This window comes from Chiloscyllium plagiosum, chromosome 32 (assembly GCF_004010195.1).
Source record: "Chiloscyllium plagiosum isolate BGI_BamShark_2017 chromosome 32, ASM401019v2, whole genome shotgun sequence".
Classification (NCBI taxonomy): Eukaryota; Metazoa; Chordata; class Chondrichthyes; order Orectolobiformes; family Hemiscylliidae; genus Chiloscyllium; species Chiloscyllium plagiosum.
The window spans coordinates 45054501-45071261 of NC_057741.1; the positions used below are offsets into that span (position 1 = coordinate 45054501).

Sequence of the window (16761 nt, forward strand, 5' to 3'; positions counted from 1 at the left end):
AGCGCTTCTGTGGGGTTTCCTCCGGCATTTATAGTGGACAGCTGAAACTGACAACCGGAAGTGGCAGGGACAGGCCACTATAAATGCCGGAGGAAACACCACAGAAGCGCTTCACAGGAGGCTCCCAAGCACTGAGGATGTCACCTAGACAGGGGACGAAACGTTTGCAACAAAAATTTCCAGCTTGGCGAACAGAACCACAACAACGAGCACCCGAGCTACAAATCTTCACCCAAACTTTGGACACTCTTATTTGTTTGGCTGAACTGGTCCTCACCCTCAACAATTTCTCCTTTGAATCCTCCCACTTCCTCCAGATGAAAGGGATAGCCCTGGGCACCTGCATGGGCCCCAGCTATGCCTGTCTCTTTGTCGGCTACATAGAACAGTCCATCTTCTGGAGTTATACCGGCATCACTCCCCAACTTTTTCTCCGCTACACTGATGACTGCATCAGCGCCACCTTGTGCTCCCATGAGAGGTTGAACAGTTCATCAACTTCACCAACACATTCCACCTCAACCTTACATTCTCTTGGACCATCTCTAATACCTCCCTCACCTTTCTGGACCTCTCCATCTCCTTCACCGATGGCCGACTCAACACTGACATTTCTTACAAACCCACCGACTCCCACAGCTACCTGGATTATATCTCCTCCCACCCTACCTCCGCAAAAATGCTATCCCATATTCCCAATTCCTCCGCCTCTGCCGCATCTGCTCCCAGGAGGACCAGCTCCACCACAGAACACACCAGATGGTCTCCTTCGTTAAAGACTACAATTTCCCCTCCAACACATCTCATCCATGTCCCGCACCTCCGCCCTCGAACCCCACCCCTCCAACTACAAGGACAGAACACTCCTGGTCCTCACCTTTCACCCCACCAACCTCCACATAAATCGCATCATCCACCGACATTTCCATCATCTCCAAACGGACCTCACCACCAGGGATAGATTTCCCTCTCCACCCTATCTGGTTTCCGCAAAGACCGTTCCCTCCATGATTACTTGGTCAGATCCACGCCCCCCAACAACACACCCTCCCCTCTTGGCACCTTCCCCTGCCACCCGCCCACACCTCCCCCCTCACCTCCGTCCAAGGCTCCAAAGGAGCCTTCCACATCCATCAAAGTTTCATCTGCACTTCTACACGTCATTTATTGTATCAGTTGCTCCCAATACTGTCTCCTCTACATTGGGGAGACCGGGTGCCTTCTCACAGAGCACTTCAGAGAACATCTCTGGGACACCCGCACCAATCAACCCCACCGCCCTGTGGCCGAACTGACCTATCACCTTCACCCCCACCTCCATCCACCTACTGCACTCTCAGCTACCTTTTTCCCAGCCCCACCCCCTCCCATTTATATCTCCACCCCCGAGACTCCCAGCCTCATTTCTGATGAAGGGCATTTGCCCGAAACATTGATTGTCCTGCTGCCTGACCTGCTGTGCTTTTCCAGCACCACTCTAATCTTGACTCTAATCTCCAGTATCTGCAGTACCCACTTTTGTCTAGAGGGCATGTTGTGGTGAGGACTTAAGGAATCTGCAAGGAGATACAGAAAGATTGAGTGAGTAGGCAAAAACCTGGCAAGTGGAGTTGACAGTAGAACAGTGAGAGTCATGCAATTTTGTCAAAGAATCAAAATAATAAATAGAAATTTGGCCTTTATTGTGAGGGTGCTGGAATTTGAAAATATAGAAGTCTCGTTACAACTGAAAAGGGTGGAGTACTGTGTACAGTTTGGTGTCCATATTTAAGAAAGGATACTGTGACATCAAGGGCAATTCAAACGGAATTCACTATGCTGTTTTCTGGGTTGAGGGATTTTCTTATCAAGATTAATGAAACACATCAGGCTTTTATTTCTGAGCATTTAAAAGAATGAGAGGTGGTCTTATTAGAACAATTGAGAAGATGTTTCCACTAGTGGGAGAATCTCGAACCTGGGGAACAATTACAGAATAAGAGGACATTTACTTCAAACTCAGATGCGAAGTAATTTAGGGTAGTGTAAAAGCTGTAAGAGTAAAATAGTCAAAAGATACATAAAAGTTAAAAAGGGATTTCTACATTCACAGTAAAACCAATGGAGCAGAATTCTCCAGAAGAAGCTTGAACTTAATAAAGGCCATTATCAGCACAACCTTCCAGAAAGGCATTGGAAATCACAGGAATTTAGCTGGTTAGGAGACAGAATGAGAGATGAGGTAAAACATATAGTGAACAGATTATGAGTAAAGAAAATAGTCAGAAGGAGGTAGACTAGCGGAAGACTAATCAGCCTTTGCTTGGGTGAATAATGATATTTACTGTGACAGGAAACATCTGCTTTTTAATAGAGTTCTATTCTAGACTATGATAGACTGTCCCACGTAGGCTTGAATTAATAGTCATAAATGTTCATTTGGGGGTTTCCTGTGGTTGATCATTAGAAATGACCACAATGGTAGTAAATGTTTGGAATTCTTTTGCCCAGAAATTTGTGGAGGCTAGATTACTGAAAATATTTAGGGGGCAAATAATCTTTTGAAATATGGGAGACCTGTATTTGAGATTTTGAAGGACATAGTTTGTCACAGAATCCCTACAGGGTGGAAAGAGGTCATTTGGCCAATCAAGTCTGCACCAAACTCTGAACAGTGCCCACTTGGACCCAGCACTCTACCCTATCACCATAATCCTGCATTTACCAAGGCCAATCAACCTAACCTGCATTTCTTTGGACTCAAATTGCATAAATTAGGAGTCCATTCTTATTATTGCTCGTTAAATGTATTACAATTAATAAAATGTTCTTTTGCAGTTACTGAAGAGCTCAATGTGAATTCTTTTTGTCCTCAGTTGTAGTCTGAGATGTAAATTGGTCATTCTGGTGGTCTCACTGGGATGTAACACATTTATAGATTTTGTGAGAGCTAGTGGAACATACATGGCACAATTACTGGTGCACTCTTCCCAGTTCAGTTACCTGAAAGAGCAGCACTTAGAAAGCTAGTACTTCCAAATAAACCTGTTGGACTATAACTTAGTGTTGTGTGATTTTTAACTTTGTTCATTCCAGTCCAACACTGGCACCTTCACATCACAGTTAAGTTGTGACGTTGAGAATAAGATAAACCTTAGGCATTTACTAACTATTCACCAAATAGCCAGGTTCTTCTTCTGTAACAGAGCAAGAACTAATTCCCCAAGGCTGAAAATGTTAAAAAAGTAAGAAAAAACAAAGGCCTACCTCTTTCTCTTCCTCCCTCAACTTCTTTAAGCACCAAATCTGAGCAATCATTTGCAAGTCAGTCAAGTGTGAGTCACAATAAATTGGGTTGGTTTCTATGTAATCAACACAAAATGTTGAGGAGCCGGTGCTGGACTGGGATGGACAAAGTTAAAAATCACAACACCAGGTTATGGTCCAATAGGTTTTTTTTTAGAAGCGCTGGCTTTCGGAGTGCTGCTCCTTCATCAGGTAACTGTGGAGCAAGACCATAAAACGCATAATTTATCGCAAAAGATTACAGTGTCATACAACTGAAATGATATATTGAACAGCAACCTAGGTTTGTTCAATATATAATTTCAGTTGCATGACGCTGTAATCTTTTATTATAAATTCTGTGTCTTAAGGTCCTGCTCTACAGCTACCTGATGAAGGAGCAGCGCTCCGAAAGTTCGTGCTTCCAAATAAATCTGTTGGACTATAACCTGGTGTTGTATGACTTTTAACTTAACATAAAAAACCAAGTTGACTCAGTTAGAGAGAACTAGTGTCAGGTGACTCTTTAATTAGCTCGGCCCAACTGTTCTTTCTCTGAAGACTTGCTAAAACCTCACTTCAGGCTGACAATTTTACAACTTAAACAATAGATTTCAGTTGAATATTAACTGCAAACAAAATTAGATTTGTACTAAACGTTCTTACACACCAACTGACAGCATTCAAGTCCTCCTCTATGTACTGCTGATTGCCTGTCTTGAGGTCCTCCTCTACCTTCTCTTTGCGAAAACAAGGCTATGTTTGTTCTCTCAGACAGTTGTAAAATATCCCACAGCACAATGTGAAGTAGACCAAGAGAATTTCCTTCAGGGAACTGTACAATATTTACACCTCAAGCAAAATCAAAAAAACTATTAAACTTTCATTGCAATGCTGTTTGTGAAAGCTTGCTGTGTGCAAATTGGCGGCTACATTTCCGAATTAAAACAGTGACGAAACGTCAAAAACATATGCACTTCACTGGCTGTAAAATTCTTTGAGGCATCTGGTGGTCATAAAAAATGCTATATAAATGCAAGTTTTTCCTTTCCCTTCTTCAAACAGCCTGCTCTTCCTCAAAATTCTTTAATTATGATTTGAAGAATGCTGTGATTTTAAATATATGGACATATATGATACCACCACTAAGTTCGGAAATAGGAAATGTTGGGAGACACAGCAAGTAGAGATACTCAACAATTTTCTAAATCCATTTGAGTTTTGCAAATTCAGTGAAAGTGAGCAGAAATCCAGGCTTGCTTTTGAAAGTAAAAGCCATCACGGTCCCGGAGGGCCAAGGGGTTTTTTTCTTATTAACTACAGAGACGACTGGTGATAAGGTTAACCTGATGTTTACCATGCCTTGGGCAATGAGTGAGGTTGAGAAGGTGAAACCTTCATGATGACCTCAACTTATTGCAGTTTGAAGCAGTATAATTGCATTCTTCACTTGTACATATGTTTAATTTGGAACGAACAAGAGAAAATAACAGCTTGTTTACTCTTGCAAAGGTCTTCATGTTTGGAATCATTGCAAAGCAACATTATTTCATGGTATTTTGCTACTTCTTGAAACATTTTTGAGACTATCTCACAGACAAATTGCTTTAGCAACAAAAAGTTAGAATCATATATGCCTCAGGCACACAATCACAGCACAAATATTCATTACACCATGTCAGGTTAATGAGATCTGTCAACATAAATAAATTATGAAGACAAGCCAGCAAACAGCAAATAGAAAGAATAGTAGACAGGTCTATTTGCAGGAGGGAGGGGTGCTGAGGAGGGGAAAAAGGGCAACTTCTCTACACCTCTTTAAATCTCTCACTTCCTCTACCATATTATTGAGTAAGCGGTTTTCCAAAGACTGGCAATAGGATTCTGTATTAAGAATGTTTTTCAAATGAAAATATAAACATAAAGAATGTAAAAGTTAAAAAAAACTTTCTTCATTTAAGATGGCCACTATCTGAAATAAAAGCTTAATCTGTTTCACATCAAAATTTTACCCTGGGCTTCCTCATTTTTTGAAGAGCCTACTGGTTTTGCAAATTAAAATTAAACTAAATAAAGCACACAATTTTAGCATTGATATTGAACAGAATACGTGTCCTTTTAAAGAGGAGATAATTGTTGATGCAATCCCAATCTCCCCAATACATTAGGAAAATATTTAACTTCTGCGTGAATTATTTTTACTTTTCCTTCATACCTCTTTCCATCTCTCAAGTTCTCAACTTGACTCTAATTCACCATTATGCACAGTTGTTCCTCTGCATCAATTTCAATCCTCAAATCTTGCTAGGTTGAATGAAATAGACTGTTAATCTCATGATTCACTGAGGCCTCAACTGCCCAATTTCTCTCACTGCAACATTTCTACCTCACACTTCAAATACATTAGAGTGTAAGCACAGCTGCATGTTATATTTGCACTGAGGGATTCAAGAAATCTAAATAATGGGAGATTGTGCATCATTTTTCCTACTCAAGCAAGATTGAAACAATGAATGTTGAAACTGTATAAAATGAGTAAATAAAAAAAACTTAATTCTATAGAAAGTAATTAAATAGGAATTCAAACTTGCATAAGAGACATTCGAAGCAGAATGAGAGCTCCGGCACATTTGATTTGTTCAGTATTTATTACAATAAGTGACAACAATTTGTCACAGCAAATCCATCAGGAAAAAATGGCTTTGGCCTTATACTGGAGGTGAGGAAGGAGTAATTTTGTGATTGTGAAACTTTGTTATCCATCTGAGGGATATTGCCTTCGTTCGCTGGGCCAGAATTTATTGCCCACCCCTTGTGTGACAATACTATGGGTTTAAGAGGTGTATTTAGTCCTTTTTTTTTAAATAAAGAAAGGTTGAGGTCAGAGGTGCTGACCAATCTGCTTCAAAACCCATAAAGTAAACAGCTTGTGAGGCCTTGAGTTTTTCTTGAAGTTGGAAAAGTAGAAGCATCCTGAATGGGTGGGGTCAAGCTCCCACAGAACCAGGATTTTTAGTTTTACTTTTTCAGTAGCACTTGCTGCTGAGATCTTAAAGCAGGTTTTGGAAGCTGCAGTACGTCACTCCCTGCTACACCTTCTCTCGAGTTTTCTCTTGATGTTTATATTCCTGGACTGGATAATTGCTTGTGAGGCAATTTATTGTACAGAGTTTGCTTTTTGCCAACAGAGTGTTTATGGGATATTACTATATTGGAACAGTTACTGTTTAGTAGTTAAATAATGTATTATTTTTTAGTTAAGTTTTTCAATAGAGTTAAATATTCTAATTTCTTCTTTTGTTTGTTATATTTTAACCATAGTGTATGAACAAAGTGTGTTTTGCTTCATATCTGGTAATTTGATCAATTGAATTGCATCTGGAATGCAACACCTTGAATTTACTTTTAAATAAGAAACATTACAACCTAGACTATTTTCTGAAAGCATTTCATTTGTTTTATTCATTTGTGGGTTGCGGGTGTCACTGGTTGGCCAGCATTTATTGCCCATCCCTAGTTGCCCTTGAGAGGGTGGTGGTGAGCTACCTTCTTGAACCTGCTGTATATTGACCCACAATGCAATTAGGGAGGAAATTCTAGGATTTTGACCCAGTGACAGTGAAGGAATGGTGATATGTTTCCAAGTCAGGTTGTGAATGGCTTGGAGGGGAACTTGAAGGTAGTGGTGTTCCCATGTATCTGCTGCCCTTGCCCTTCTACATGGAAGTGACTGTGGTTTGGAAGGTGTAGTCTGAGGATCTTTGATGAATTTCTGCAGTGTATCTTGTAAATAGTACGCATTGCTGTTACTGAGCATTGGTGGTGTAGTGAGTGGATGCTTGGGGATGTAGTGCCAATCATGCTAGCTGTTTTGTCCTGGATGGTATCAAGCTTCTTGAATGTGATTAGGGTTGCACTTATCCAGGCAAATGGAGAATATTTCATCACACTCTTGACTTCTGTCTTGTAGCTGGTGGACAGGCTTTGTGGAGTCAGGAAGTGTATTACTCACTGCAGTATTCCTAGCTGCTGACCTGTTCTTGTAGCCACCGTGTTTGCCAGGTAGATGCCTGTGTTAGAGCTGTACTTTAAGAGATTGGCTAGTGGAGCAGCAAGTTCTGGAGCACAGTTTTCAGTATAATTCCTGAAATATTGTCAGGGCCCATGCCTTTGCAGTGCCTCCAACCATTTCTTGGTATCACATGGAGTGAATCAAATTGGCTGAAGGTTGTCAACTGTGATGCCGGGGACTATGGGAGGAAGCAGAAATGGATCATCCACTCTGCACTTCTGGCTGAAGATAGCTTTGTCTGCTTCAGTCTTATCTTTTGTACAGATGTTTTGGGTCCTTCCATCATTGAGGATGGGGATATTTGTGAAGCCTCCTCCTCTAGTGAGTTTAATTAATTAATACCACCATCTTGTTTCATCATAGAGGATTAATATTTCTATCCTAAAACCTCTCCATGATGGATTTTAGTTGGCCTCTTATTTCATGGCTATGGACTAATTTAAATGGATGAAAGGCGAGTCTTTGATAATAGATTTTTTTAAAATCCAGATGTTTGTCCCAGTCATGGGGAAAATTTTGCAACATGTTTCAGTCACTGTCTTGAGAGTCTTATGATATCTCTAAAGCTAAAGTCTCCTGGGTGTGTAGATGTATATGTATACTGTGGACTTAACTGTTTTGTACCCAAGTTACATGTTACATCTTGAAAAATAAAGACATAAAATTGGAATCTTGGTCCAGCTGTATTTCTATTGGTAGTCCACAACAAGTAAAAAGTTGGGTTAATTGTCCATCACTACTTTAGTTGCAATTGTCCTCAAAAGGAGGTTCTCAGGAAATTATGTTTCACATTCATAACATAACTGCTTCTTTTTCAGTAATGGCCCTAACAGTCTCCTAGCACCTTACTGAATGTGTATTAAAGATATTGGTTTGGTTATGTGCTGAGGTGTATTCATCACTTGATGCACACATAGCATGCTTTACAAAACTGAGCGATGAAGACTGAGCCAGTAGAAATTCTTGAGTCTTTTATATTCCTCCATGTCCTGCCATAGAAATTTCATGAACTACCCATAATCACTCTTTATGATACCTGGTTGATACCAATATCTGATGAATAATAATCCACTCTTTATCTGCAGATCTGTCAGGAGGTCTCTACTTGCTCATCAGGATCCTATTTTGAACACAACAGCTCTCTGGAACTAACTTAGCCTCAGTTTAAGTGTTAGTTGATTGCACTAACTTACGCTGGATCTCCTTGTTCAGCACAACTAAAAAATGCTTATTAAACACTTCTTTTTAATTATCCCCACCTTTAAAGACATTTTTGGCTGTCCTAATACCTACTTCTGGTTTCACTTTGACCCTGGTGACTTTAATTAACCACTACTGTGGTCATCGCACACTAAAAAAAATTGGAATTTACTCATGTAATTGTTGGAGCTCTTTAATTTTACACAGACTTTCTGTGATTCTAGATGAAGCTATAACCTTTGTTTTTGCCAAATAAATACCAACGAGTAAGTCAACCCCATCTAGAAGTAATTTGTGAACAATCCGTATTGTCAATGTTCATGACATTAAGTCACATTCTAAGTGCACTCTATACAAGGGAACGGATATACACTCTCCAATAATTAACTAATGAAAAGTCTGGCTTTCAATGCATTCTCTGGAGGAAAGGATCTATCTTTTCTTAACAGAAGAGTTCAAGTGCCTCCTGTATCCTTTAATATAGTTATGGGTTTAGCCATTTCTTTTGAGGAAAAACAGTCACTTTTCCTTTTGACTAAAATCATTACATCTCTCATTTACTTTATGCATTTCTTCTGAATTCACAGCAGTATTCACCTTCGGCCACGTAGATATGCTACAGTTTGAAACATCATGTCTCTTTCTGGAATGATATTTACAAGCTCCAGTTAAGACTCCATGCAACTTAGAAGTACCCTGAACAAAGATATCCTGCTTTGTTACAATGTAAATACTAAGGCCTTTGATTATTACTTCTACCCTCAGAACCTTTCTTTCCAGGCTGAGGGTTCTTTCAGGGCATTCTCAGCATTTCTTTCTTTGCCCTGGCTATTTGTTTGCTTTCACTTTCCCATCTTCTATCCTTCTTGTGTTTAAATGGGTGCCAGAAAGAAGGTTTATTTAATGAATCTGTGCTTTACCGTCATCAAACTCCTGCCAACCCTTAGGTGTTCAACACAATTTCTAATTATTAGAGGAAATCTTTTTAAATTATTCAAAGAGCATAATTTCCTGTTGTTAAATCCTGCTAACCAGTCAGAAATATTTCCTCCATCTGCAGAAAACTTTTAGACATCGCCAATGTAATTTTGGCTTTGTAATGTAATAAATGGATATCTATCCTTTTTGTTTATCTTATTCATTTGTGGGACATTTAACAATTATTATTACTCCTTGTCCAATTTCCTGTTCTTCATGTCAAGCACCATACATGCATTTATCATTAATATCCAAACAATAGCTGTATCAGATGGGCATTTACTCCTCATGCCTGTATCCACTGGTCAAAATTATCCAGCTTTAGCTTTTTAAATTCAATGTAGCTTTGAATAGCTGTTTCCTTATGTTTCAAAACATCTGCCTGTATTCTTCAGGAACTAACTGATATGCACTAAGAATGCCTTTTATTTTGCTTCATATTCCATAGAAACTCTTCAGTAAGTGATGCATAAATCTCATGAGCTCTACCTGCCTACCTGTTCTTTATACATTTTGCTTGTTATAGTCACAAAAAATTCTAATAAGGATATTGAACAAAATTTTGCTTCTGCAAAACCATGTTGACATACTTTCTGTTTTCTAAGATTTTCTAAATAGTCTACTACTACTGTTTCCATTTAAAAAAGGGTCCCATGCATTTTTCCGACGTTAAGCTAACTGGTCAGTAGTTTTCTTGAATAGCGATGTTGCATTTGCAGTTTTCCATTCCGCTGGAATGTTTTCAGAATCAAGGGAATTTTGAAAGTTTGCAGTCAACATATCTACTATCTCTGCAACCGATTCTTTTGAGGGCCTAAGATGCAGGCCATCAACTCTTAGGGACTTATTAGTCTTTAGGCCCATTGCTACTTTCATTTTTTCATGAAAACAATCTAAAATGTAACCTTTGAAAAAAACTGAAATCTTTTACTTGTTTGAAATAGCAAATCCTGTGCATTCACTACAGTTATATCCAATAATACAACTGAATTTTAAACAACAGGAGAATGTACAAATTAATGTACTCACTTACCACTTGAGCAGTCTGTTCCTCCCCAGCCAGGTTCACACTGACAGGTATCCGGAGAAACACACCTCCCATGCATGCATTCTTCTGTGCACAGTGCTATAGAAGGATAAATAATGTATTAATATTTGCATAATTTCAAACAGTAACAAATTAATATTTTAGCTATATGAAATATTAAAGAAGATCTCTTACCATCAGTGACCCTTTTAAAAATTAAAACTGCAATTAACCTTATTTTTCAGGTTAGCAATTGTGGTTCTAACAGGATGTGGCAATGCCATCATTGGGTCAAGTAGTTGGGAAGGATACTTTAGATAACAATTTAAGTATGCTGAATGAACATCAGCTGAAATGTCATTAATGCACATTGCTTTACATTGTTTATCCATAGTTTATTTTAATTCCCAGGAGGCGATGGCCTAGTAGTATTGTCACTGGACTAGTAATCCAGAGGGCTAGGTATTGTTTAGGGGATGTGGGTTTGAATCCCACCATGGAAAATGGTGGAATTTAAATTAACTAAAATACATCTGGAAATAAAGTCTAACAATGACTATGCAAACTATTGTCAATTGTTGTAAAAACCCACCTGGTCCCATTGATGTCTTTTAGTGGAGAAAAACTGCCATTCTTACCTGGTCTGGCCTATATAACCATAGCAACACAGCTGACTCTGAACTAATCTCTGAAATGGTCTTACAAGTCAATCATTTCAAGGACACCCAGGATGAGCACTTCCCATGTATAAATGCATTTTAAAAAATCATACTCTAGGGCCTTGAGCTCTGAGTGCTAACTCGTGGAGGTAGAATTTTAGCTTTCAATGGGCATGGAGACAGTTGGCTTAAAAATCTGCATTACCAGCTTGCAGGTCTGTTCCCCAGCTCCAGCCTACCCATGGTCACATTTTCCTGGAAACGGGTGGGGAGTTAGCAATGACCTGCTGTCAAAGACTCCTCAAGCTCCCAAGAGCATCAAGGCATAAGGGGAAAAGGCAGTAACAGACCAAAGTACATAGGTCCAGACAATTCATCGAGCCATTGTCATACAATATAAAAACAGGCCATTTGTCCCACCACATCTATACCAATCACCAAACAACACTAATCCCATCTACCCGCACTAGTCCATGGCCTACTACACCCCTTCATTTTAAGTATTCATCCAGATGCTTCTTCTGTGTTACAGGAATACCTGCCTCCATCATTCTCTCAGGCAGCATGTTCCATATATTTACCACCGTCCAGATGAAATTGTTTTTCTCAGATCTCTTCTAAGTCACTTGCTGCTCACTTTAAACTTATGCCCACTAGTGAAAGACATGGCTGCCATGTGGAAGAGATTTTCAGGGGTTCCCTTTGCTTGCCTAGGTTCAGATGTAGTCGCGGGCTATTCAATGAAATGACTTCTCTCCACAGTTGTGGCCCAGTTGCTGAATCTGGGTGAATTTTAGATTTTAAGATGTTGGAGACATTATGCCTCAATTTTGTGGTGCTCTCTCCCTCAACCTTGAATGGAAGCCATCTGCTGTTTCAGAGGGCCCAGCCAATGTCTTTAATTAGTGAGCAAGCCCATTCTTTGGGAATTAATTGGCCAACTCAATGAAATCACAGATTAGTGACTGTTACCTAGGTAATGCAGACTTCAGGCCCCCACTTGAGCTTGTCTGTAGGGTACTGAGGCCCGTAGCCAAAGTCCTTCCCCTCTATTTTATTTTGTTTATTCAATTTTCTTTTTTGTGAAAGCAGACTGATAACTTCAGATGCTGTATACAGCTTTTATGCTGGACTTCTAAAATCCAAATGAAATGTTTGAATAACTTTAAAAGATTTGTAATTTAAACTGTATGTAATATTAGCTTTTCTTTTAATTTTTTGGAATTTAATGTACATTCATAGCCAATTTGCCCTGAAATTGTCATAAGTACTTGCATCAATGACATCGATTCAAATCCATTTTTTTGAAGGATGTTGATGAAATGGCAATTTGAACTCAAATAAACTGCCAACTGCTGTGGAAAACACATGACAGAAAACAGAAGGATCATAAATTTGTAAGAATGGCAAAATACTGCAGCTGTTGTAAAACTGAAACAAACACACAAAGTGCTGGAGAAACTTAAGAGGTCTGGTAGCATTTGCATTCTCACTGCAGTGAGAAATGTTCAAAAAACTTGTCACATCTCAATGTAGCCAAGAAAACATAAGGTTCGCCTATCTGGATCATGTTCTAAAGGGAGGGAAATGTACCATCCTTACCTGGTCTGATCTACATGTGATACCAGATCTACAGCAACGTGGTTGATTTTAAACTGCTCTCTGAAATGACCTCGAAAGCCACTCAGTTTAAGGGCTATTAGGGGTGAACAAGAAATGCTGGCCTGCTCAGCAATCCTCACATCCCAGGAAAAATATAAAAACTTTTAAAAATAGTCATTATGATGGTAGCAAACATCTATAACATTGGACTAATGAATGCTGTTGATAATCACTCTCTCAATCATGGAGCAGTGAAGAGAGAAGCAGAGTTAACATACTTGATCTGATAGGATTCTTCATGAGTCATAACTGTTTCTCTCTTCATAGAGACTGCCAGACCTGTTGAATTTCTCCAGCACTTTCTGTTTTTACTACAGAGAACACAGATCTATTAAAGCCTATAATCAGGTGAAATAACTGCACAGAGGTCAGTGTCTGTCACCAAGTCACCCTTTATTTATGTGTACAGTACATGGGCTTTAACCAGCCAGCTCAAAACAAGTCCCTAGACTAAGGAAAACTTTTGAACTTCTTGTTTTTATTATTTTTTTGTCTTTTCTTCTGGGTGGTTGCATTGCCTGAAACACTATTTACACTGTCTCCCACCCATTTTCCTCCTCTAACCAAAAAAACTTTTGTGTGCCGCACTGGTAAAGTAACTAGTTTTATAAAAATTCTTTCTTTTTCTACAGTCTCTTTGGGAATTTAGAATAGTGGGAATGGTGGTTAGGGCAGTTGAGTGTTCCTCCTGCAGAATGTGGAAAGTTAAGGGTCACCACTAGTGTCCCTGCTGATTTCCTCTGCAGGAAGTGCACCCAACTCCAGCTCCTCGAAAAAGGCGTTAGGGAACTGGAGCTAACCTGGCTGAACTTTGGATCAATCAGGAGGCGGAGGGGGTTGTTGAGAGGAGTTACAGGGAGGTAGTCACAACTCAGGTGCAAGAAAAAGGCAGATGGGTTACAGTCAGGGGACAGAAAGGGAAATGGCAGGCAGTGCAGAGAACCCCTGTCACCGTTCCTCTCAATAACAAGTGTACTATTTTGGATGTTGTTGAAGGGGACGACTTACCAGGGGTAAGCCATGGAGTACAGGTCTCTGTCACAGAGTCTGTCCCTTCAGAAGGGAAGAGGGGAGATGAGCAGAACGTTAGTCATTGGGGACTCCATATTTACGTGACATAAAGAGGTTCTCTGGGAACGAGACAGACTCATGGTTGTTGTATTGCCTCCCAGGTGCCTGGGTTCATGATGTCTCAGATCCTGTTTTGGGGATCCTTGAGGGGGAGGGGGAAGGGGAGGGGGAGCAGCCCCAAGTCGTGGTCCACATAGGTACTAACGACATAGGTAGGAAAAGGGATGGGTATTTAAGGCAGAAATTCAGGGAGCTTGGGTGGAAGCTTAGTGCTAGAACAAACAGAGTTGTAACCTCTGATTTGTTGCCCGTGCCACGTACTAGTGAGGTGAGGAACAGAGAGAAAGAGGAGTTGAACACGTGGCTACAGAGATGGTGCAGGAGGGAGGTTTTCGGATACCTGATAATTAGGTAGGTGGGACATCTACAAACAGGATGGTCTACACCTGAACCAGAGGGGTACCAATATCCAGGGGGGGAACTTTGCTAATGCTCTTTGGGACGCTTTAAGCTAATTCAGCAGGGGGATGGGAACCTGAATTGTACCTCCAGTGTACAGGAGGTTGAGAGTAGTGAGGTCATGAATAAGGTTTCAAGGTCGCAGGAGTTTACCGGCAAGCAAGAAGGTGGTTTGAATTGTGTCTACTTCAATGCCAGGAGCATCAGGAATAAGGTGGGTGAACTTGCTGCATGAGTTGCTACCTGGGACTTCGATGACGTGGTCATTTTGGAGACATGGATAGAGTAGGGACAGGAATGATTGTTGCAGGTTCCAGGATTTAGATGTTTCAGTAAGAACAGAGAAGATGGTAAAAGAGGGGGAGGTGTGGCAATTGTTAGTCAAGGACAGTAGTGCGGTGGCAGAAAGGACATTTTGAGGGCTCGTCCACTGAAGAAGTATGGACTGAGGTCAGAAACCCGAAAGAGGTCACCCTTTTGGGAGTTTTCTATAGCCTCCAAACAGTTCCGATGATGTAGAGTTCCCCACACTACCACCTATCAGCAGTAGTGCTTATTTTTCCCCAGCAACCATGTCGTGTGTGTGTGCAGGTGTCGGACACAGTGAAAAACAACAAGTGCGTAAATCTTTATTTTTATTCCACCACCAGGAAGAAAGGAAACACCAGAGTGGCCAGGGATAAGCAGTGCCTTTCTGAACAAAGGGAAATGCTGCGAGATCAAAAAAAAGTGAAAGGGGAGGGCAAAGATTAAATCAAAATAGAGTCAGTCGGGAAATAAAGCACTCCACACCCCGCAGTGCCCACCTCTCTCTGAAAATCTCGAGGGTGTTGGTATCTCCTGTTTTTTTTTCTTTTTCTTTTTTTTACACCCGAGTGGCCAGTGACAAGCAGTGCCCTTACACTCCTGTTTATTTTTTTTAATTTTAACCCCCACACTACCGCCTAACTGCGGTAGTGCTTATTTTTTCCCCCAGCACCCATGGTGTGTGTGTGCAGGTGTGAGACACAGTGAGAGACACAAAGTGTACGAATCTTTGTTCAATTTCCACCACCAGGAAGATGGAAAACACCCGAGTGGCCAGTGACAAGCAGTGCCCTTCACATCAAAGGGCAGTGCTGTGTGATCAAACAGTGAAGTGGAGGGCAGGGATTAAATCAAAATAGAGTTGGAGGGGGAAATAATGCACTACACTCCCCGCAATCTCTGTTTATTTTTTTTTAGTGAATTGTTTTTTTTGGACTAAGACACTCCTGTTTATTTATTTTATTTTTTTTTTATAATATTAACCCCCACACTACCACCTAAGTGCGGTAGTGCTTATTTTTTTCCCAGCACCCATGGTGTGTGTGTATAGGTGTGAGACACAGTGAAAGACACAAAGTGCACGAATCTTTATTCAAATTCCACCACCAGGAAGACAGGAAAACACCCGGGTGGCCAGTGACAAACACTGCCCTTCACATCAAAGGGCAGTGCTGTGTGATCAAAAACAGTGAAAGGGAGGGTGGGGACTAAATCAAAATAGAGTTGGAGGGTCTCCTGTTTTTTTTTAAGATAGGAAAACACCCAGGTGGTCAGTGACAAACACTGCTCTTATGTCCTTTTTTTTTTAAAACCCCCACACTACCACCTAAGTGCGGTAGTGCTTATTTTTTCCCCAGCACCCATGGGATGTGTATGCAGGTGTGAGACACAGTGAAAGACACAAAGTGCACAAATCTTTATTCAATTCCCACCACCAGGAAGATAGGAAAACACCCGGGTGGCCAGTGACAAACACTGCCCTTCACATCAAAGGGCAGTGCTGTGTGATCAAAACAGTGAAGGGGAGGGTAGGAACTAAATCAAAATAGAGTTGGAGGGTCTCCTGTTTTTATTTATTTTTCTTTTTTTTTAAATCCCCTATTAACCCCCACACTACCACATAAGTGCGGTAGTGCTTATTTTTTTCCCCAGCACCCATGGTGTGTGTGTACGTGTGAGACACAGTGAGAGACACAAAGTGCACGAATCTTTATTCAAATTCCACCACCAGGAAGATAGGAAAACACCCGGGTGGCCAGTGACAAACACTGCCCTTCACATCAAAGGGCAGTGCTGTGTGATCAAAACAGTGAAGGGGAGGGTAGGGGCTAAATCAAAATAGAGTTGGAGGGTCTCCTGTTTTTTATTTTTTTATTTTTTTTTGAGTCCTTGCACATACACTCAAATTAGGCAAACACCCGGGTGGCCAGTGACAAACACTGCCCTTCACATCAAAGGGCAGTGCTGTGTAACACTCCTGTTTATTTATTTTTTTTTCTTTGTTTTTAACCCCCACACTACCACCTAAGTGCGGTAGTGCTTCTCCTGTTTTTAATGTAGCA

General features: G+C 40.5%; 1 protein-coding gene across 1 annotated transcript in view; it reads right to left on the reverse strand.

Moving 5' to 3' along the window:
* The window catches only part of megf11 (multiple EGF-like-domains 11), a 359538-nt gene that overhangs the window by 284801 nt on the left and 57976 nt on the right, over positions 1-16761 (reverse strand). The window contains exon 3 of the mRNA XM_043674616.1: positions 10548-10640. Coding sequence (XP_043530551.1) covers positions 10548-10640 — 93 coding nt within the window. The remainder of the gene's footprint in view (positions 1-10547; positions 10641-16761) is intronic.